This window comes from Falco peregrinus, chromosome 2 (genome assembly GCF_023634155.1).
Source record: "Falco peregrinus isolate bFalPer1 chromosome 2, bFalPer1.pri, whole genome shotgun sequence".
Classification (NCBI taxonomy): Eukaryota; Metazoa; Chordata; class Aves; order Falconiformes; family Falconidae; genus Falco; species Falco peregrinus.
In genome coordinates this window covers 27,688,363-27,711,948 of record NC_073722.1, presented here as the reverse complement: position 1 = coordinate 27,711,948, position 23,586 = coordinate 27,688,363, and the positions used below count along the sequence as shown (strand labels likewise).

The 23,586-nt window shown below is 37.4% G+C and overlaps 1 protein-coding gene across 1 annotated transcript in view; it reads left to right on the top strand.

Moving 5' to 3' along the window:
• The window catches only part of NWD2 (NACHT and WD repeat domain containing 2), a 58,085-nt gene that overhangs the window by 25,658 nt on the left and 8,841 nt on the right, over positions 1-23,586 (top strand). Inside the window, exons 3-4 of the mRNA XM_055797454.1 lie at positions 1,976-2,092; positions 22,115-22,318. Of these exons, the coding sequence (XP_055653429.1) occupies positions 1,976-2,092; positions 22,115-22,318 (321 nt within the window). The remainder of the gene's footprint in view (positions 1-1,975; positions 2,093-22,114; positions 22,319-23,586) is intronic.

The window sequence follows — 23,586 nt, the reverse complement described above, 5'->3', positions numbered from 1 at the left end:
AAGAATAACTGATAAGCCCCTCATTTTGAAATTCTTGGTGTCTTCAGAGGCTTGAAGGCTAAAATATTTCTTCTTGCAGGACAAAATTATAACATGTTAACATCCTATGTGCCAAAACTGTGTTACCCCACAAAAATAATCTATAATGTTATAACACAGAGAAGGCAGCCACTAAGCCCCTACAATATCTGCTATTCCAGAGAATTTCCTCTTCACATTTACAGAACTAACATGATTCCTGAACAGTTAATTAAAATAGAAATTGATTTTATGTTTCAGATGAACTTGCGCAGCAAAATAAATTCATTCAACCAAGTAATTCAAATATTTTTGACTGTATGCTAAGAAGGTCTAATTTTATGACTAGAATAGTTAAGCTTTATCATATGTCATTCAAGTAATCAGACAGCTGAACACAATGTGATGTTCAATAATGAGGTCATATTGATAAATAACAGAAGGGAGAGAGGAAGAAGGGAACACTTTTTTCCGAATGAGACTAAAAGAGAAAAGGACAGAGAAGAAATCAGTGCAAATGAGGGAAACAGGAAGGATGCTTGAGATGCCGTTTTGTAAAGCAGAAGCGCTTGTTCCAGCAAAATTTTGGAACAGAGTTCCTGTAATAAATAAAGGTATTAAGTGTATTTTCTTGGCAGTGTCAGCTATAATGCATTCTATACATTGGGCTATTTCACTCATCATCAGTCATTACCTCTCATGTTTGGCAACAGTGTGTCTACTCCAGCAAAAACTGGCACGTCCCAAACTTTTCTGGCAGAAATAACCAACAAGGCTGTTGGTAGTGAAATTAAACATGGGCATAAATACTTCTACAATTAGGTCTTCAACCTTGGTATTTATTGCTATGAGAAACTTTCCAAGTAGATGAACCAGCTGCAAAGTGGTGAATTTTACTTTTATATCAACCCATTATTAGTTCCTATATTAGATCTTCAGGCTGATCTTATGATCTGTTTAGAGAACAGCTAGTTTTGTGATTCTGTTTCTTATGGAAACAGCAGAGTGCTTCCATAGTACAAATCATATTACAATAAACAATATTGTAATATATTTGTGCCTTAATACAATTTTGATTTTTTTTTAACTATTTGGACTTTTTTTGTTCAAGTTACATATGTGATGTTAATAAGCAATAGTAGCTTAAATGAGAGCATAGTAGCACGTACCATCAGTTTTATTCCAAAAGAATTGCATACGTCTGATCCCTATTCTTTTAAATTAAATTTCCCATGGGAAGAATTCAGCCTTTTAGAATGTGTAGTGAAATCACAATTCACTTAATCGCTTCAAATAAATTTAACATCCATATTCCAGTTTCTTCCAGGAATTTGTTGCAACTGATTACCATCACAAAACTGAGTCAGTAGCTACAGATGAAAGGCAGAACAGCAAGCTGTCTGCCATTGCATATCTATACAATCTCTGCTTCTAAAGTAACAAAGACCAGCTAACAAAGGAAGTACAATATTACAGAACCGCATATATTTTTTGCTTTTGAGCCATATGCACAGAATGAGTTTATATCCTGTGGATACAAGTTACACAGGGTGTCAAGTCATGGTCTTGACTGTGATCCCATTAATTTCCACGGAGCCAGGATTTTATCGATGCATTTTGTCATTATTCTGACCCATCCATTATACGCAATCTAGCAGCAAATAAAGACTACATCAAATCTAGACCTTGTCATGCTAATCTCTGAAAAAATGTATGAATGTGAAATGAGAGACTATCCCAGGAGGGATTGTCTGGGTGGGAAAATAAGAGGCTTGAATTGTCATTTACCTAAGGAAACCCTGTGAGTCTGTGTAAGGACTGGATGTCGACCTCATTGCCTTTTACTGCACTGTAGAGCAATCCTTAGCAGTACATGAAATGTTGACAAAGTTAATTTTTAATTTGATAGGTAGAAAGGGCATATGATAAAGTAACAATGTTGCATGCTCTTTTCCAGGTCATAGACTTATACTGGGGAGTTGAAGCAGATGAATGGGACAGTCCTGAGCTGCAAAAGACTCGCATGAAGCTGTTAGAAGATTGCTTGAAAAGTTCTGCAGGTCCATGTTTTGTTGTGGGTATAAAAATAATCTTTTACTTTACAACAAAAATATAATGTTAGCCATCATAACATGCATGATTCAGTAACAAATGTATTCTTTTCTTCTTTCTAAAATATTTGGTAATCTTCACTGTACATTTGCTATACTGCACCCAAATGTTTCCCCGTGCAGCACTATAGATTAACAGCAATTACTCAGTATTAGCAGAGAGGAAAGAAGGATCATTCATGATCAGTCCCCATAGCAAGATGGGTTTAGAAATCACATGGTATGACTGTACTACTATCACAACAGAAGTATGGACTACTTGTTTAAGGAGGCCACCGATAATTAATTCTTGGCAGTTCTCACACAGGCATTATTGGCTGGCCTAGAAGGACTTAGAAAAGCACAGCAGCAACAAAGAACTATCTGTTCTGATCTGTGTTTTGCTGTTTTGTGTTTTAAACCCAAGACAAGTTAGTATGCCAGGTATTAGAGTCTGAAAAGACTGGAGGTCAGTGACAACCTGAGGAGGCTCTGAGTCTTGGTGTTTTTCCTACACTCTGCCTTCTCTTTACTGTTGCCAGAACAAGCGTTGCTTTTAGGATTCCATAAGAGTCGGTAAAGCTGGCAAAAAAGATAGGTCTTCACTGGCTTTTCCTATTAGGCCTAAAAGAAGAGACTGAACCACTTTTACAGGAGTGGTTTATAAAGCTTTACATATTTATTTTAATGTCAGAGAGGTCTTTTTCTGTATACATTAGGCTCAGCAGTCTTCAGCTATCCCTCACAGCTTTTACAGCTGAAGCAGTATGAATTTATGAAGTCATGTCAAACACTGTGTAGGGTTCTAATAGCTGAAAGGCACTGGGAGTAGGCTATATGTATATATATATATATATATATATATATATTAAAAAAATATCCTGGCAGGTGTGCTTTTCCCTGTTCCAAAGAATCATGTACCATAGATTTTGCTCTCATTTATTTTATATTAAATATACAATTCAGAGTAGTGCATTTTTTCCCTCTTTCTTCTGCATTTAGAAAGATCTGTCTCATGTTTTAAGATTAACTTAGTTAACTTGAAAAAGTTTAGTTCAACAGTTTAGTGTATGGAATGCTGACTGTGTTAGTTTTCAGTGCATAGACAAAAAAATATAACTTTTGATAAATGCCTTTTCGCAGCTGCTCAGAGAGTAGCATAGCCTCTTTATCTGTGAAGGGTAAAGCTGTTCTTTAACGTTCTGGGTGTTATCTAGGTAGAGAATCTCTCTAATGAGATTGGCTATTCAGTGTCATATACTGCATACTTAACAGCATCTATTAAAGCCTCAAAACAAAAGACAAGGTAGTTTGGGAAGAATGTGGGTTTATTTTGTATATGATAAGTACTATGTATAAGGGAGACTTCAGTGAAAGTACAAAAAGGCCACAATGAGTAGGATTTGTTGTGATCAAAGATATTTCTCTATAAAAGATAAATATTTATATTATTGCAAAACGTATTTAATTCTTTATGAGCTGTCTTGAGGCTCCATCTTTGTGAGAAATAAATAGGGGATGTATGACAATTGTTTTTCTCTGCATAGTTGTAGGGCTGCAAAGACACTAGGATAAGTCTCAAGTTAACGTCTGTAAAGCTTTTCATTTGTGTTTAAGACAACAACCAAGATTTTTTTTAAAACAACGTGCTTGCAGAGAAAAAAGTAGATATCCAGCCTATATTAGATAAATTCAATTCCAGTTTCATTCTAGTGCTGTAGAAGCACCAGAGCATACAAGGCAAAAAACAGACTCATTCAGTACCTACCTGCCAGGCTGGATGTTTTCAAGTAAACATGCCTAATCCTACTTAACTAATTTTGGTCAATGATTATATTAATTGCTAGTGTAAGTTTTACTAAATTAAAAGAATTTTGCTATTACATATCTTTATTACAAGTTTTCAAGAATTGGTTTGAAAGTGAAAAAAGATCACTTCTGTTTACTACTTATATACTACTGATTGTCCTCTCCATAGTCACCTATTTATTGCAACTGGAAGGGCCATGGAAATGCTTTTCACTCAGACATCAAAGGACAACTGCCACTCTCCTTTGACAGCTTTAATTCCAACTTATTAACCTGTGTTTTTATGTTAGACTTCAATGGAAAACAATTGGAAAGACATGCCTTTGCTATTCCAAATTTCTTTTCATTATTATGTTTGCTAAGGAAATAATTTAGAAAAGGTAGATTTCTCCTCTATACCTAAATATAGCTAAGTGAGCTCTAATTCTTAGATTTGTCATAATAAGGCAGAGAAGAGTTCTGAAAAAACTGCAAGTCCTTGATTGAAGAATTTTAAAGATTTAGTGAACTGAAACCACAGAATCCCATGGGGATGGAAAAGAGACAAAATGCTACCTGCTGTGAAGGCTGGAGATCACTTCTCTCCATGGCAGAGATTAGAGAAAGAGCAAGCTGTAGTATGTGTTGTTCTGTACTTTTATCACACCCTTACAACCATCTCGCTGGCTCCGTTTCATTCACTTGCTTGCCTCACTCTGTTACTTAGCTTCAGAGCCCTGGGGAACAAAGGCCATCTTCAGCACTTGACTGTAAAGAGCCTGGTGCTTGGAGACCCGAGTCTGGGCTGGGTTTTATGCTGTCATGACCCTGTTTTTCACAAGCACACACTGGCCCAGATCTCTAGCAGGTTTGGGTAGCTTCCATGCTGCGTGACTAAATTTAGTTTCCAGAGTTTATTTTTCCACTTTTTATCTCCCCTTTGATGAAAAAACGGAGTTGGAACAGAAAGCCATGGCTTTTTTTGCTGTGTCCTTAGACATGGATATTCTAAGATCTGACAGTGAAAGAAACCTCATCATGTACCATTGCTGCATTTTTTAGCAGAATTTTTAAGCTGTTAAGAATTGCCTGCCTCATATTGTTGCTAAAGAAAGAAATCAAGCCAAATCACAAAATTTAAACAGAACAAAACAGTTAGTGAAGAGGTTGCAGTGAGCCAACAACTTCAATATTTATTCCAGGTTTTCCAAGTATGGGCCAGAGTAATAGCTCTCCCAATGACTAGACTGGCAAAACTACAGAAGTCTCTCTATGCACATTTGGTTTTTGCTCTGTTGTACCTTAGTGGGGTGGGGTTTATTTCATTTACAACGCAAATTGAAGATGATTCTACTCCAACAAACATAATTAGTTTTAATTTATAGTAACATAATTACAAACTGACTGTGGAACTGCAGGCTTTGGGCAACTTCCCTGTTCTTGAGAAAGTTCTATAAAAAGTGCCACTTCCATTCAGCTGGGTATTCTTTTTACTTTTCAATTACCACTTTTTTAATTCAGACACAGATCTGGGATTAAATCAGACTATTCAGAATTAACTAGCAGATATGGAATGATTTTAGAAAGTGTTTCTTTATGGCACCTTGTGCCTGCCTTGTTATATCAGATGGAGGGAAAATGAAATTCAGTTCTTAAATTAGTGCAGTGTGTAAGTTGAAACTCCTAAGCTTTTCTTCAGATACAAAACAACAAAATCCAAATGAACATATATTCATAAATACAAAGGACGAAACAGTTCTGAAAAAAATGGGTAATTAATTTCCTGTGACACTTTCTTTGGGAACATACAGTCTTCCTCTTATCTACTGCCTAAACTCTATCAACACACAATCCAATTAAGGGAAAGGGGAGTTGTTTGGGTTTTGTTTTGGTTGGGTTTTTTGTTTCATTGGTTATTTTCTGGGTGAAATCAGTGCCTATTATACATGATCATTTTAAAACTCATAGCCTTTACTGTAGGTAAATACATACCATGCTGGTTTTGATCTACAGAATCATTTATCAAGACTTATTTATGAGGGGAAAAGTACTATTTCTGTGGGAAAAACAGTTTCTGTGCAAATTTTCTGCAGAAATCATGCTGGTTGTCTCTGGAATCTACGTGGGGAGACTGAAATGCAGTACATTTATTAAATTGTGAACTGCTTAAACTCTGCATTACATAATGATACCAAAGACAAAATACATTTAGTGCATCCCTGGAACCTATATATTTTGTTGGGTTATGTTTCCTAGTAAACTCATAGGAGATGGCAGTGTAGACAGGATCGTAGAGTGACAGTAAAGGTTATATTATCATCCCACAACTAGTACTGAAAATGAACAGGATTCATCTATTACAGAACTAGTCTCAGCTTCAACAACTAATAGAAGGATACAGGTACCTCCAGTAACATCCGAGTCATCTTCTGGATGACTGTTTCTCCATTAACAGCAAGGAGACACTAGGGAGTTGGACTGCTGACTTAGCAAACCAAGTACTGTGCTTCATATCAGTTAAGGCTTTGAGCTATTTAGGGTGTCGTTAGTCTGTAGTGATTATGTGCAGAGTAAGCTTACTGCCCTTTTATCGGGGTTCCCTAACTAATACTGCAGTACTAACCTGCTGTTGACTGTGCCTTAGTACAGACGAGAGAACTGGCAGGCTTCTCTGCACTTCTTTTCAAACACACCCTGCAAGTTATAACACATGGGTGCTCTTTTCCATCTGTGCAGCACCACACAGTCTCTGCCTGAACTGCTGTTCTTGCATGGCTATGTCCTGAAAATTTGTAAAATGAAAGAGAGAAGTGAAAATTAAATGTTAGTTTATCACTTGTAACTTGTAACCTCAGTTAAATATGTCTGTACAAACCTCAGAGATTCTCTCCACCCAGGATTCAAATAATCTGGTTTAAAGAATAGTCAACACATTTTCTACCTGCTCTGAACAGCCACTGTAACTTACATTATCGCTCTCAAATTATTGACAGCTTGTTATTAATTTCAGCATTAATAAACCCTTAAAAAAGACCTAGCATTATAAAATTGGAATTCCATTAGGTTTTTAAAAGAATATTAGCAGTTTACAATATTTGGCATGTCCTTAAATCACCCTGAAATTGAAGATAAAATATGGTAAATTGATTGAGGAGTTAAAGGTTTTTTACGTCTTTGGATCTTTTTGTTCCTACAGTACAATGCATACTTTAATCATTCCACAAAGTACACTGGTACTTGGTTCTCTTTGCTTAGTACAAATGATTGATAATTAATTCTGAGCGCATTCCAGCTCAGAGAAAATTCCAAATTATATTACTCCAGCTCTGCTGAATCTCCTCAACTCCCATTTCAGTTCTGGTGTTACTTTAGGGTTTATTTCTAATGTGAAAACCAAATATATACAGGTTCTGGAACACCTGAGTTACATTTTGCTTTTTCTCTCCTGGGGAAATTGCCACACATTTTAAGTTAGGGAGGCTAAAGTCAGTTAAACGTGTCCATACTAAAACAGCCAGTTTAGGGGGAATCTAAGAACCCAGTGCTCTTTGGGAATTCAGCTGGAGTTACATGCTCTTGGTATATTTTTCTCAAGGAAGCAGCTCTATATATAGTTTTTAAGTGAATGAGGAGAAGTAGCTGGAACCAGACATCACACGACCGCCTACCTCTCCCAATGAAGTATATTCCAAGAAACAAATATCAAATTATAAATTTTCTTCTCACTCCAAATCTGATTAAAAAACCCATCCCAATAAAAGCTCTAACATAAGTGTGTTCGGGGTCATACAATATAAAAGGAATGGCTCCATAGAACTTGTTGGCATTAATCTGAAGTAAGGTATATGTCTGCGGACACTAATCCTGTTTTAGATGGACATTCCCCTCAGCAAGCCTTGGTCTTTTTTTGCAGCCTCCAGACCAACAGGCAAAGGGTGTATATCCCATTTCATGTTGTCTATCTCTGAACAACAGATATACACACAAAGTGAAATCAAGCGTGGGGGATATTTGTATGATTAAGATATTATAAGTGAGTTCCTTGATCTGCTTTAGAGTTGGGAATGTACTTTCCTGTGAATCATCTCTGATTCTCTAAATCTAAAATCTAGGGTCTAAAAATGCTTACCATTTTTTAAAACATATCCCATGGAAAATAGCTACAAGATTCATCAGGCAGTTTTTCCATGGAACAGAGAAACTGCATGGGTTTTGAGGTAGCCTTAAAATAGCTTGCATTTTCAGCCTACATCAAAAGACTGTACATATTTTCTGCTAAGTCACTGTATTTCTTTACATAAATAGAATTTTTGGTGCTGCCTCCCAGAAAGGTAAGTATTATATTTAATATAAATGATCATATTAGGGAGAATAAGATTAGCATGAACTCAGACTTCCATTATTCTGTGTAGCGTGTAAAGGAAGAAATAGGCTGCATGAGATTTATGAGATTTATTCTCTCTTGATCCTCAAGAGCTTTAACATACCATCTTCTGAGGCAGTACTGTAATCAGCTAGATGTAATGGTCTGCTCTGCAAATGAAACTGTAGATCAGAAAGCCAATATCAGCTATTTTACCAGGGGCAGGGGAAATCCTAAACTTTGCAATGCTACTTCTGTGTAAAGAAACAGCATACATTACAGTATTTAGCAGGCAGTTGATAAGTACAAAGAGAGATATTAATCCTGTTGCTTGCACCTAGCATATATACCTTCCGTTTTCTCAACTACAGAGATTCACTTGAGAGATCCTTCCGTTCTCGAATAACAGACCCAGAAACAAATACCTACCCACAAAGTAACTAGTTCACATTTCACTCTGATTATTGTTAAATCCAACTAGAAGTAGCTGGGTCTTTTCTTTTTTTGTAAGATAATCAGAGTGTATAATTTCACAAGATCTTTTTTTCTTCCGTGAAAGATACTGATTTACAGAGGTAAAATAAGACACAGTATCAGTGTTCTTCATAGTGATACTGGTATGCATCCATAACATATTGCCTCTTTTCTCTTAAAATATATGCTTTCAGTGCAAGGTGCTTTCATAGAGTTACTGTTCCGTTATCGTGCAATGTAGCAACTAATTATCATATGCTTCTTTCTTCCATAACTGGAAAACCTCACAGAGTAACTTTTTATTCCATTTCACCTTGAAAAGAATGAAGCAGAGAATACTTGCATAGAAAACTATGTAGACTGTAATTATTAGGAGTAAACTACATGTTTATGAGTAAACTTTTGTTGTTAACTCTTTTACATAGAAATTAATCCTTAACAGTGTTTTAAAAAAATTTAGAATAGTAGTACTCACGGCTGGAAAAACAACTTGTCACCTGGCCACACACTTTTGCAGAGCATATACTCTGCCTCTGAATCTTGCCATTGTATGGCATAGGCAAGATAGTGTTTTTACTGAGAGAGGTGTCATGACCTGATATATTTCATTCATTTCCATGAGGGTTTGCTATAGATTTTTTAAACATTTGGCTAATGACTTGACCTTACCTGCAGGCAGCATTTAGTATTTAGTGCTTGTACACTTACTTAAGCCTGATTAACTTTTAGTTAAAAATTAAGTGTTAGAAAAGGCATGGAGATGTCCTAGTAGAAAGCTACTATAGATAAGATTTTATTTTGATCTATTCCATTCTTGAAGAAATATGGCAAGTGAAAGCTAAGGGGATTTATAAAGGTGATTTTTTTCATCTATATTATAAATGGAAAACTAACACTGGGTAGTTTTAAAGAACAATAGTTTTTGAAATGTGGCAGTTGTGAAGGTGGCTTTATGGAAAGCTGGATTTATATTTAATATAAATTAATTAAGGTTAGCATTCTCATCGTAATAATTGGCTAGATGCCTCTCTGTCAACCCCTGAAGTGCCTGATCCATCTCTTCTTGCCATGCTCAACTTTACCTCAGTCTAAGCTCTTTGGCTAATCATTTATTACTTAAATACCATCCCAAAATGGGAATTTAGAAACTAAACTGCCCTTCTGATAAACACTAGCAAGATCATATTTCACAGAAAATAAAGATATGGCCCCTTCTTTTTAGAGGGTGCATGGATGCAGCAGGAGGCAGCATCCTTTCTTACATATGAAGCATACCAAACAGGGCAGTAAGAATGAAGAAGAGTCCTAGTTTTTAACTCCAGGGCTTGGTGTCCAGAAGCCAGTGCCCTGTCCTCTCAGCTGACTACACTGATAGGCTCAGAATATCTTCTTTTCTGGCTTCATGATGCCTGTATCTGTGGGTGCTCAGTAAGGCACATGGAACAGCAACAGCAAGAAAAGCTCTTCTCCATTAGCCAGAATTCACCTATGAGATGCAAGACAGGATTTAAAACCCTATCACAGTTCCTCCCTGCTTGGGTTAGTGTTGTGATTATTTTACAAAGTTGGGGAAGCTGCACCACCATGCCCTGCTCAAAAAGACAAGATTGATCTCCTTGCTGTTTTCAGGAAAGGTACATTTCCAAATCCCTGTAGGAACAATAGTAATTTCCACAGATAAGATTATTGACTCCAGTCTGGGCTGTGCGCTAAAATCTTTTCTTAAACCTAGCCCTTGTAGTTTGGTTTTCCACCCAGCCTTACTGCTGTAAAGTGTTACAGGACCTTGTCAGAGAGTTAACAGGGATATGCGCTGCGGTAGGAGTTACCTGCAAGATCCAGAGTTTTATATGAGATGAAAAATGTAGATGCCTGTCACAGAATCACAGAATGGTCAGTGCTGGAAGGGACCTCTAGAGATCATGTATTCCAACCTCCTGCTAAAGCAGGTTCACCTAGCGCAGATGCACAGCATCCCATCCAGGTGGGTTTTGAACGTCTTCAGAAAAGGAGACTCCACAACCTCTCTGGGCAGCCTTTTCCAGTGCTCTGTCACTGTCAAAGTAAAGACGTTTTTCCTTATACTCGGGACTTCCTGGCTGCTGTTTGTGCCTATTGCCCTTTGTTCTGGCACTGGGCACTGCTGAAAACAGCCTGAAAAGGCACTCATCATCCTGACATTCACCCTTAAGATATCTGTATCATTGATAAGATCCCCTCCCCAGTCTTTTCTTCTCCAGGCTAAAGAGGCTCAGCTCTCTCAGCCTTTGCTCACCAGGGAGATGCTCCAGTCCCCTCATTATCTTCATAACCCTCTGCTGGACCATCTCCAGCCGTTCCCTGTCTCTCCTGAACTGGGGAGCCCAGCACTGGACACAGCACTCCAGGTATGGCCTCACCAGGGCAGAGCAGAGGGGCAGAATCACCTCCCTCGACCTGCTGGCCATGCTCCCCCTAATGCATGTTAACATCCTAATAATGAGGATGTTAAGGGAGACAGTGTCACAAGTCTTCTTGAAGTCAAGGTAGACAGTCTCCACTAGTCTCCCCTCATCTACCCAGCCAGTCATTCCATCACAGAAGGCTATTGGGTTGGTTGGGCATGATTTCCTCTTGGTGAATGCATGTTGACTACTCCTGGTAACATTCTTTTCCTCCACATGCCTTGAGACAACCCTCAGGGTGAGCTGTTCTATCACTTTTCCAGGGATGGAGGTGAGGGTGACCTGCCTGTAGTTTCCTGGGTCCTCTTTCCTGCCCTTTTTGAGGACTGGAGTGACACTGGCTTTCCTCCAGTTCTCAGGCACTTCTGTTCCCCATGAGTTTTCAAAGATGATGCAGAGTGGCTTGGCAATAACATCAGCACCCTCCACACTCAGGGGTGCATCCCATCAAGGCCCATGGATTTGTGGGTGTCAAGTTTGCTTAAGTGATCTCTTAACTTGATCCTCCTCGACCAGGGGAAAGTCTTCCTTTCTCCAGACCTGGTCTCTTGCCTCCAGGGTCTGAGAAATCTGAGGGCTGGCCTTGGCAGTAAAGACTGAAGCAAAGAAAGTATTGAGTAACTCCACCTTCTCTGTGTCCTTCATCACCATTTCTGTCAAGAAATCTCCCAACCAGTTTCAAAAAATAAACCCAAAGTGAGAATGTTACATTTCTTTGGAGGTGAATCAGAATGAGCAGCTCAAATCTGTAGCCAGAGGTAGGCAAAATCTTCTCTGGTCCTTGCTCTACCCTACTTTTGTCCACAGAACTCTTTCCTAGTTTCATTCCTTTTGACTAATTTTCTCACCTGCACCCACACTCCGGGAGATCAAAGACCCAGCAATGCCAAACAATGAAGAAAGAAGCAACACATGATCATGTAGAAGACAGGAGAAAAAGTGTGGAGGAAGACCATTGATGCTTCCATAGCCAGGAGGAAGGAGATTTCTGATGAAGCGAAGTGTATCAGGGAAGTCATTAATTTCTTCTGAGAAAGCACATTTACTCTGTGTGATGGACAGTTAGCTCTTACCCACTTGTCCTGAGAAATTACTCATCATTATTTCATATCTCTGTACCACTAGGGAAAAGCTTTGAGATTTAAAAATACTGCACTGTGGGTGGAGTTCAGAGCTGAGGGAATTGTTTGTTTACAGCTGGATTTGGGTGCTCTCGTTTAATTTTCTGAAAGACAGTGAAGCATCAAGTGACTCCATCATCATTTTCTTCTTACACATTATGTCAGGAACATTACTCACAGCAAAAAACTTTCAAGCACTTGCACCTCATCCTTCCAATCCCAATTCCAGTCAGTTTTCTTACAAGGTAGTTCAACAGCCCTTTTTGTGTTTTTCATGGAACTAAAACCAATACCCATTTCAAGTTTCTGAAATACGTATAACCCCCCCAAGCCCTCCCTACCCTGTGCTTCTGCAGTGCCTCCAGGGAAAAAAGGAAGAGAGAAATTAGGCGTGGCTTTGTGAAACAATGCACAGCAAAACTTCTCAAGACAAGGAACATAAATGCATGTCCAGGCAGGTGGAAAAAAAAATCTATTTCTCAGCACGAGATGTCTTTATTATGCCTTAAGTTTTCTATTCACTTCAGTAATTTCAATTAAAAATTGTATTCTTATTTTATGTTTTGTACAGTCAGCTGAAGTTCTAAAACTAAATCTATTTACCCTTAAGCTTCAGTGAAAGAACTGAGATATGGACACTATTATTATCACTAGGTATGGAGAAACATCAAATGAAAATGTTTGATACTGCTCTATGGTATCATTTTCCCCTTAAAAACTAAACAGGACAAATAATGTAAAGCAACAGACCCATCCCTGCTGATACATAAATACACAAGTTCTTTTGCATATCAGCACTCAAAATAGAAAAGCTTGTTTTGCAAGCTATCGTTAGCTTCATTTTAGAGATAGGAAATCTAAGACAGTGGCAAAAGCATCAGGAAGTTACCATTTTCCATACTGAGATGAAGCAAATGTGGAAAGAAGATTTAAGAGATTTGCAGCAGCTCTGACATTCTGTCTACTAACTTGCACTGCCAATGGTTGTAAGATAGAACAAGAATGTTGTTCTGAAGGCACTTTGACCTGTACGTCCTAGAAATCACAGAATACATTTTTGTCTTTTTTATATATATATTTGATTTCTAATGGAAGTATTCTGGGGGGACTTAATTCCAATGCAACATAACATTTGTCCTTTGATCACTACCATGAATAGGCAAGAAAAGCAGTCAAATGTATTTAATTGAAGAATATTTTCTCTGAGCTTGTAACAGGAGGTCCTCACACTGTACTGTATTGTAGCTAGAAGTAAAAAAAAAAAAAAAAAAAAAAAAAAAAAAAAAAAAAAAGAGTAGAGGCAGCTATTTTCAGGACAACTCTTGGGCACCAGCTACTCTGGAACTCCAGCTTCCTAAAACTTGGTTTAGATTAAGTGCATTATTAAAGCTTTTTCCATCTTGGTTTCTGTTGTTCAGCTCCGTTCAGTTTAATGGCTTGGAGTTTGTCCTAACAAGCAGTTAACATACATACTCCATTGAGATTTTCAATTAATTCATATATTTGTTTTTCTTCTTACTGAAATCATTAGTACATTGAAAATAAGTAAATACAATTTTCAGGTTTCAATTCAGATGATTCACTGTTGCTTAGCCATTAGCATTTTTGCTTTGAGTTTGAGAAGAATTGGCTGTTGTTCCCTTAAGGAAGAAGAAGAAGAAGAAGAATTAAAAAAAAATAAGTAATAAAAAAGGGACATTCTTTTCTGTTTGTTTCTGATAGCAAATTCTGTTTCGATTCAAATCATATTTATTTCTCAGAAACAAGGTTCCAGCTAATCCTGTTATTTTGGTTTTCATTTTTTCCCAAAAATATCTCTAGTTGCATCTGAACATCTCATATTGAATAAATAATTTATATAGGATACTGTTAGAACAGAGTTACAATATACTGGCAACAAATAAAAAAGGCCTATAGTTATACTAAATTTCCTTGAATTAAATGTTAAATATAAGGTCTTTAAAAATTTTTATCCTGACCATTTGTTCCAGTGTTTCAAAACATGATTTACCTGTATATTTGGTTATGTCAGTTAAGCCCACATCTCTGCAGACAAGGAGGGTAAACACATGTACATGTTACAAATTCTGCATGCCTTCCCTGACTCTGTTGTGCCACCTAAGTAGGTTCACACATGCAAATGCACTGTGTAACCACCTCCGAATTCAGTATGACAGGACACAGAATGTAACCACTATACATATAAAATTAAGGTTTGAAAAGAATGGAGCATTTCGTTAGTTATGCTGAAATTATTCTGTTTTCCATTTGTATATATATATATATATATACACTGAAAGAAATTGATGGGTATTGGCATCTGATTATAATAAGTACGCTTTTTAGACAAAATATTTAGAAGAAAATTGAGGCCTTTTAAAACTGGTGTTAAATAGAAATGTCAATCTTTTATTTGTATTTTTTCTTTATGTGTCTTTTTTCTACAGAAATCTGATCTATTAAGATTCTTTTTATTAGCTAATAGATACATTACATTAACATCACAGTAAGCAGTAGAGCAAAAACCATGTTTCCATGAGCAAAATGCTATTTGACTGAAATGTATGGCTTTAAAGAGGAAAAAGGTTTTTATTTCATAAGAAAGATTTAGCTACCAGAGGAAGGAAGCCTAGAAGTGCAGGCTGAGGAAGCAGGGAGTTAGGTGTCAAGCCCCACAATTCACAGAAGGCAGTGAAGAGCAAGTGACCACAGGAGAGACAGGGATCCAGAGGACTGACTTTGTAGCCCTTGGTTAGGGCACTCATGCAAACTGTGGAAAGATAAGGTTCATGATCCTGCCCCAATTAATATTGAGTTACTTATACAGTGCTGTGTGATTTCTTGTACAGAAAGGAGCTGCACTAGTAGGAGCTCTGACATACTGACATAACCAATCATTCCTGTCCAGAAGCCTGATGAGTAGGGTAGTATATACCTGGTGACCACAGACTTGTCCTTTTTCCAGTTCAGGAGAGATTTTGAAACAGGCCTCTTGCTTTATGGATGAGCTCCCTTATTACCCACCTGGCTCTAGATTATGACCCACTAGCTACAGCCTGCTCCTCACCAGTTTTCTGCTGCCTGGTGAGGGGTGACATATCAGACAGCAATCCACAGTTCCCATGGGGATAGTGGAAGGACACCTCCGGGACATCCGTGAGAGCAGCATTTGCCAAACCCTGGCAACAGATAAGCATAATATCCCAAGGCATTTTAAAAGTACTTAAGTCCTTACAAGTCAAGCAGCTGCTGAAGAACCATTTGGTGCATCTCAGTGGCACCTGAATGCTGATGCTGGGTGCCTGCAGGCAATTTTCAGCCAAAGCGTGAAACATTCCCTGCATCTTCAATAACGTGAGATACTCTTTCTACTAATGGAGCTGTTCTACTTTAAGTCATCTCAGTTTAAGTTTACATTAATTTAGCAGGCTGAAATGTGAGTCGCTCAGGTCCTCATTCGCAAGTGGGCAGGGCTTTCCTCCTTCAGTATTGAGCAGTTTCTGTAAGAAGGACCAGGCTGTGAATTAGGAACAGCTTCCACTACCCAGTTATAACTAACCACTGCGTACCTGTCACAGCTCTGAATCCCTGCCCAGGCTTAATGCCCTGCACATAATTCCTATGTCAAATGGGGACAACAATACTCCCTAACCCATCATGGATCTTGAAAAAAAAAAATTGTTTAAGGGGTGCTCAGATCTGGACACACAGAGGTATCTTAGCTTAAAAAATTAATTGTGGTTAGATTTTAACTCCTTCAAAGATGATTTCTTGAGTGCTTATGCTTCAAAAAGCTGGCAGTCCAGGACGGCTCTGAGAAGAGGCAGAGAGGACATATGTATGCGCTTTAGTGTCACATGTGAAACTTCACAAAGACCAAGAGGTAAAAGTAGTAGGACTGATTCCATGAAGTCCAGCAAAAGATCATTGGATACAACTACAAATCTGTACTTTCAATGAATCTTCAGCTTTCTGCATTGGCAAAACAGAAAAAAACTTGTTGTTTTCAAGTTGACAGGTATCTGAAATCACTTCAGAAAACATTACAGATCTGACTTTTCAAACTACTTGGTTTGCAGATGTTAATATAGAATTTATTTTAAAAAAAACAGATAAACCAATTAATAATGAATATAACTTGCTGATATTTGACAGCATGTTTTTTATTAAAATTACCACTAAATATCTTGGAATTAAATATATCTAAAACTTCAACTTGTTCTGTATTAATATAAGGTATGGTATTGGGTTTCATAAACATTTCAGTGGTGATGTCTGAACTAATTACATGACATGCACTATGAATCTATCATATCTCAAGATCAAATCCAAATCTTGTTAGTTTCCTCCTTTTGGTCATTATTGTGACTATGCCTATAATTTTAGTATCTTTCCGCGCCAAGAATATTACAACAAAAACATATTTCCCATCTTGATTGAAACAGTAAATTTTTAATCTTTATTTAATAGTTACTTCACCATCAGGCTGAACGAAGCTAGCAAGACTACTGCTGAGGTTGCTCTGCATTGATTCTATAAAGTTTTGTTAGATACAAGTGGTTGCTGAGGGTTTTATACATGTTTGTCAGTCTGGTAGCTTTAAACAGTTCAATCACCTTCAGTCTAATGAATCTTTAATTTGTTGTTTTACTATTAAAGGAAAATGACTCATCAGGTGGGAGATTTTGATTCACGAGTCCGCATATAAAACTGTCTCTTGGTACTGAACATAGTGTAAACATTACTGTTCCCTTTAAAAATAATTTCCTATAATATTCATAAAAATGCTGCAATGTTGTTATCACAAATTGAAGTTTTGGATTATTGCTACAAAGTACTGTGGTATTTTTCATAAAGGTCTGAAATAATGATAATGTTTATTTGCAGCCTTAGTATGAAACAACATGAAGATTGTGAGAAATTGTATTTTCCTTCAATTCTGTTGCTTCATTTTTCTTCACTTTTCTATGAAGAAATCTGCGTTTACTTGAATGTATAAGGAATATGGAGACAGAGCAATTTCCAGAGGCTGCTGCAAACCTCTGGCATTGATGCAGTTTAGACACTGAAGCCCCTGGAGGGAAAGTGCAATTCAGAGCTTCTTATTTAGGCCTCTAAAGGTTTGAGTGTTTTTGTAGTACCCTGATAGACTACACTTACACAGCCAGGTATAAATTTAAATATAATGACACCAAAATTGTGTAGGGGAGGTGGCTATTCCCCGGTACCAGCTAGAAGGAGGTACTTTCAAGCTTCACCACTGTGTCCAGACATGGGAAGGTGTAGTTTTTCACAGCCTGGCCACGCAAATACACCCATCCTGAGGCTGTCATGTAGCGTTACAAACAATATTTTATTAAGATTCCAGCAAACACATATACTCTGTTTATAGTCCTTTTTTTTTTTTTTTTTTTTTTTTTTTTTACTAGTGACCATCGTTAATGGAAAACACACAGTGCTTCTAGAGAAAGGTGTATTTAGGTGAAGAACGGTTCCCCAGAAACCTGGTGTGTTTAAGTGACACAACCTAGCATTTGAGCACTAGTGCCACAGTAGAAAACAGTGGCACTTACTCAGCATGCCTCCTGCTTTCAACATTGGGGTGTGATATAGCAGTCCTTTAGAAAAACAGTGTCAGTTACTTTTGTCCTCTCCAGAAAAATGAAAAGGAGTTGTGTTTCAATACCTCAGTTAAATGGCCAGTGAAACTGAGCTGTAGATTGAGGCTAGCCCAGTGTTATCAGAAAGCACAGAAATAATTCCATGAAGAATTTACTACCACATAAAATATTTACCAGAATATTTATCAAATGGCTACAAGAAGTCAGGTACTAATACCAGAACCTCAGCTAACTTTTTGGGGGCACTGAGAGGAACACAGCTGCAATGCAACATCTGGGATTGCCTTGCTCTAAATGACAGACCTGCTCAGCACAGTATTTATGACTTGCTGGTTCTACGTGTGTAAACAATTCCCTTCTTCATACCAGTGCTGTTCTTTTTATTCCCTGTCATGTTCCTATTTCTATTTCTCTTTGTTTACTTGTCAATTATTAGAATGTATTAGAATATCAAAGAAACCAACTAATTTAATTAGCTTTCTGAATGCACATATTGACCAAGTAGGTGCCACAGGTGTCCTCAAAATCTGTTTAGCTTTGTCCTTAACTTTGCTTTAATTGCAGAAATGCCTAAGTTTTGGCTAAAACATGGAGTCCTTGTTCACATCAGTCACATGAAGCAGTATTCCTGAGTTAGGCAAATTTCAGAAGTATACTCTGGGCTTGGCCAGCTCATGCAGCTTCTATGAAGGACTTGTAGCACAATCCCTGCAATAGTTTTCTGGTGTGCAGTTGGCACAGTTACAGAAGACTGGTCAGCACCATACTGCCTGCTCTTCCCTGAGCAGTTCTCAGGGAAAAAATACATGGCAATGGGGTGCTGGCATGGCCTCTGCAGCTTTGTTTCTGCCTTGATCCAAGCCAACTTTTTCTAAGTTCTAAAAGCAAATGTAAAAAAAAAATGTAAAAAAAAAATAGGAAAAATAAAAAACATTTATATCTTTACATGATATTCAGCTGATGTGTTCCTTTGTTGGTATAGCTGTTAGCTGCAGGCTTTCCTAAACACTAGATGTCAACAATAACAAGCTAGACTCAGTTTTCACTTTGCAGTGCAATGTATATTTGCTCAGACTTCTCTTTCCTCCACACTTCCTCACTCCTTTTCTTCCTAGCACTATGCATGTGTCATCTTTTAAGATTAACCTTAAGTTTTCCATAAACCACAACCAACCAAAATGAGGAGAAAGACCTCAAAGCAAAATGATACAAGGTTTATTATGTTGTTTATTAAGATTTATGGATATTCACTGCCATCATCCCAAATGGAGGACACTCTTCTATCTGTGTGATTTCTCTTCTACGTGTGTCTATTCTTCCTTCAACTAATGCTAGACTTCTAGTAAAATATTAGCAATGCCATCTCTAGCACAAAGATACACCATGCTAATGTCCTCTATTGTTTAACATTTGATTTTTTAAAAAGTGAAGGCTTTCAAATAATACTTGCATAGGCCTCCATTTAATTTAAAAGCTCATGATACAGTCATCCACAATGATTCTAGTATTCTGACCATGTCATGTCCCTTTTTATTGTGTTTTGCTCAAGTAGCCAGGAAGATGATCCCTAACACATTATTTACATAATATCTGTTGCAATGACAGATAAGATAGAAGAAAAAAACATACATCCTTTCATTTTAAAGTACTGCTGTTTGTTATTTACCTATAGTACAGTGGAGAGAGAAGAGCACAAACTGTACCAGAGAAGCAGAAAAGTACACAGAATAATTCCAAAACAAATTTCGATGATTAAATGCGGTACATTAAAAACAGACATTTTAATGTTGACATTTTAGTATTGTTAATGAAGGGCCCAGCTATCGATCTTTGCTCAGGCAACTGCCTATTGAATCTACTGGACTTCAATTCAGAAAAAGTGTAGACAAATGAATTTCAAGTAATAATTGCTGTACAAGGTAATAGCAAAATCTGCATAGCAGAGCTCCTCTGAGAGATAAATTTCTCTCAAGCTGAATGTGCAAAGTCTTGCAATTCAGCATGGTATGAGTTATTAGCCTCACTCGAATAAAGAAGGAAAAGAGTATTATATTGTTTAACTTCTGCAGCTTCGGAATTCCAAAATTAATAGAGGTCTATGAATAGATTAGAACAGTAAAAACTTTTTCCCTGGTTATCTCATTATGTGAAGCAACATAGCTCTCTCTGTGAGGGGAGTTACTAGTTAGAATGACCACACAGAAAAAATAAATTCATGTTAGAGAAATACTGGATCATTTCATTAAAATTATTATTATATAATTCTAGTTACTAAACACATTTGTTCCTTTCTCCTGACTCCTTGTTGTGCACCCTGAATGAAGCTACTGTGGAATCTGAATGGACAGCCAGGCAAAACCCATCTTTCCCCTAATGCCTCTCTATTGGAGCAGCTTCTTGAAGGACTTGGGTGCTGGGACTTGGCAGAGACTGGAACCTGACCTATATGAACTATCACAATTCCTACATTCCTTCTTTTCTCCTAAACAGTGGACAGGCATTGACTTGTTCCTGTCTGCCAGCTTTCTGTCACTACTCCTCTGTTGGAGGGTGTCAACCACTTGTCATAAGAGCCAGCACTGTAGTTCATGTGAGTTCTTCCTGATCTGCTCCAGGCAAAAATCAGGCAGATTAGTTTACACAATGTGAACTGTGGTCCAAGCTAACTGAGGTGGTTTTGCCTAAAAGAAGTTAGGAAGTGTTCACGTGCACTGCTCTGACATCTCTGCTCTGAAGCTGCAGCACCTAGGATGATGAGCTGCTTGAGTACCTTCTGCCAACATAGCTGGATTCAGAAAAGTGGTCTGCAGGTTCACACTTTTATAATCAGTGAAGCAGGCTTCATCATCATCAGTTATTGATTTTCAAGGTTTAGTTACAGCTGGAAGAGTTTAAAACAGCTTCTCATTATGATGAGTGGTTTAAAAATAATGAATATTTAGATTTTTATTATTTACAAACAAGGTAATTTACATTTTTAGAGTATTACTGTATTTGCATTAGCATTACTTTACTAAGAGGTCTTTCTGATTCAAATCAAGATGCTGACACTGTTGGTTCCTCTCCATATTAAGTACTCCTTCTCATTAACTCATAAATCTTTACTGAATACATTTAAATGAGGAAAGAAATTAAAAAATCCTATTTTAAACGAAGTAGGAATTCTCACTGACTTCCTTGGACTAAGATTTGAATGCGGAATTAATCTGATGATCACAAATTTGAAAAAAAAATGTCAAAAGAATGCAGTAATATCCTATAACTCTATCTTCTCTAAAGCTGAAGAACATGACAATTGTATTTTTATGAAATATTTACAGACAGCAAAATACAGAAGTAAATTCAAAAAAAGTGTATTCAGAGCATCACAACCAATATTTTAATTCTCATTTTTGAAAGTGAAATATCTCCTGTGCCACAGTTTATAAATGAACTGACTTCCACAAACCTTTACCTGTATAGGAAATATGTGCATTTAAGTACTAAAATGGGGTTTGATCCATTCCTATTTGGTATTAGGTCAAAACTGTTTTCCCGTGCCCCCACTGTTCATTCAGTGGACAGCTACTGGGGCAAAGACGTTGAACGTTTTTTGCGGCAAGTGAATATAATACAGCAAAGCAGCTTGTGGTTCTGTAACATTGATCCTTGGTATTGTTGGTATAAGCCACATCTTTAACAATACCAATAGGAGCTGTATGTAACATCATGTGAATTTTTATCAAAGAGAACATAAAATCTTCTGTTCCATTACTGTGGGAACTAAGAATAAAGCCAAGACATAAAGAATCCAGACATGCATCTTTATCCTTAGTCCAGGAAAAAGGATTTCCACATTCGCTTTTGCATGTGAGATTAATCCCAACCTGTGACTAATAATACGTAAGTCAATACTGTGCTAACTATGTTGGGTGGTTTTTAATTACTTGTTTGGAATGCCTTTGTATCTTTCTTGCCATTTAATATTATGAAAGACAATGCATCTACTTGAAATTTTATTAACTCATCATAGTAGAATACAGCTCAGTACAGTACCCTTAACAGTTATTCAGCTTACACTGTATGTTTCCCTTCCTAGTAATTTCAAAGTCATTAAACTAACACCACACTGATTTTTATGAAATTCAGATCCTGAGGAGGGTTTTTGCATAACTAAAAAGAAAAAATTAATCCCTACTTTCCTGCAAATACACAGGGCCTATTGGGAGAGAAGTACGGGAATATCCGAATACCAGGGGAAGTTGAGTCAGCAGAATTTGAAATGATCCTGGATGCTGCTGTAGAAGCCAAGCTAGAGACAAGGATTTTAGAAGAGTGGTACTGCAGGGATGAGAATGCAGTGCCACCAGCATATTACCTCAGACCAAAATCTGAAATGCTGAAGAACTACCAGAATACAGTAAGTCATAGTCACCTCCTTACAAAATTCTTCTCTATTAATTACAGTGGCAGGCAGTCCTCAGGGCCAGGCACTGGCTGCTGTCTCTGAATTAGCCTCTACAGTTCTGTCCACAGCTGGGCAACTGGTGCTGTGATGCTCCTTTCCCATACGTGAAGGGAGCAGCTGCAAAACACCAAGGAACATGACGGGTCATGACTCCTGCATTGATGCACTCTCTGGTAACAGCTAGAGCAAGTGGATTTCAGTCATTCATGACTCATTGGGGCTAGTGGGACAGCTGTACAGATTTCTTTTCCCTTCTCTGATGTTGGAATAGGGAGAGCTCAGGCTCTCCTGCCCTGATATTGTGCTTTTGCTAGATTTCAATGAACAGGATTTGCAGAGGAAATACACACTTTCCTTTCTGTCCTCATACAAGAAAGGTTTTTAACAGTCAAAAAAGTGCTTAGAGCTGTCCTGAGGCAGATCTCATATTTTCAGCTTATTAACTGTATTCTAACAGAAGATTTTTGAACACTGTTAATTATGATTTTCAAAACAGGCATTTATCTTTAACCAATGACAATAAAAACTGCATATTACCCAGGGCTCAGTTCTACCCTCTTACATATCCAATATACCCAAGAACAGATTTCAGTGTACAAAAAAATGAAATCCTTAACAGTACTCACTTTGAGTGCTTACTGTATTAACACAAGAAAAATTAAATTAAACCATTATACTGCATTCATCTACCATGTAACAGAATGTTTTTTCTGTTGCATGAAAAAACATTGAAAACATGAAAAACATAGACACAGAAAGAGTTTTAATGAGTTGAAGACAGTATAATGTGGCTAATTTTGAAGCAAGTTTTGTAACTTCGCATTTTTTTGCAAATGCCCACAATATCTCTTTGAATAAAGCTTGACTTTTTTGTTATTAAAACTTTTTACCTTTCCACAAGCTACTGATACACAGGAGTGAGAACTTAAAACTAATGAGAGTTTCATCTCATAAACTTACCAAAAGTAATAAAAGATACACAGCTCTGAACATGACAAAGAAGGGTTGCTAGGGAGCTTGTCCTGGAGGCTGCCTTTTTTCCTATTACACCTTCCAGGAAAACTGGAGACCCCTTGAACACTTCACCTGCAGCAAGTAATGCAGCAGTGACTACTAGCTGCCTTAGAGAAACCTCCATTGTGGCACCTGTGAGATACCATCAGAAAGGATTAGTGAATTTATATTAAAGTCCCTCTCTGGTGACTGTAAGATTACTGTTA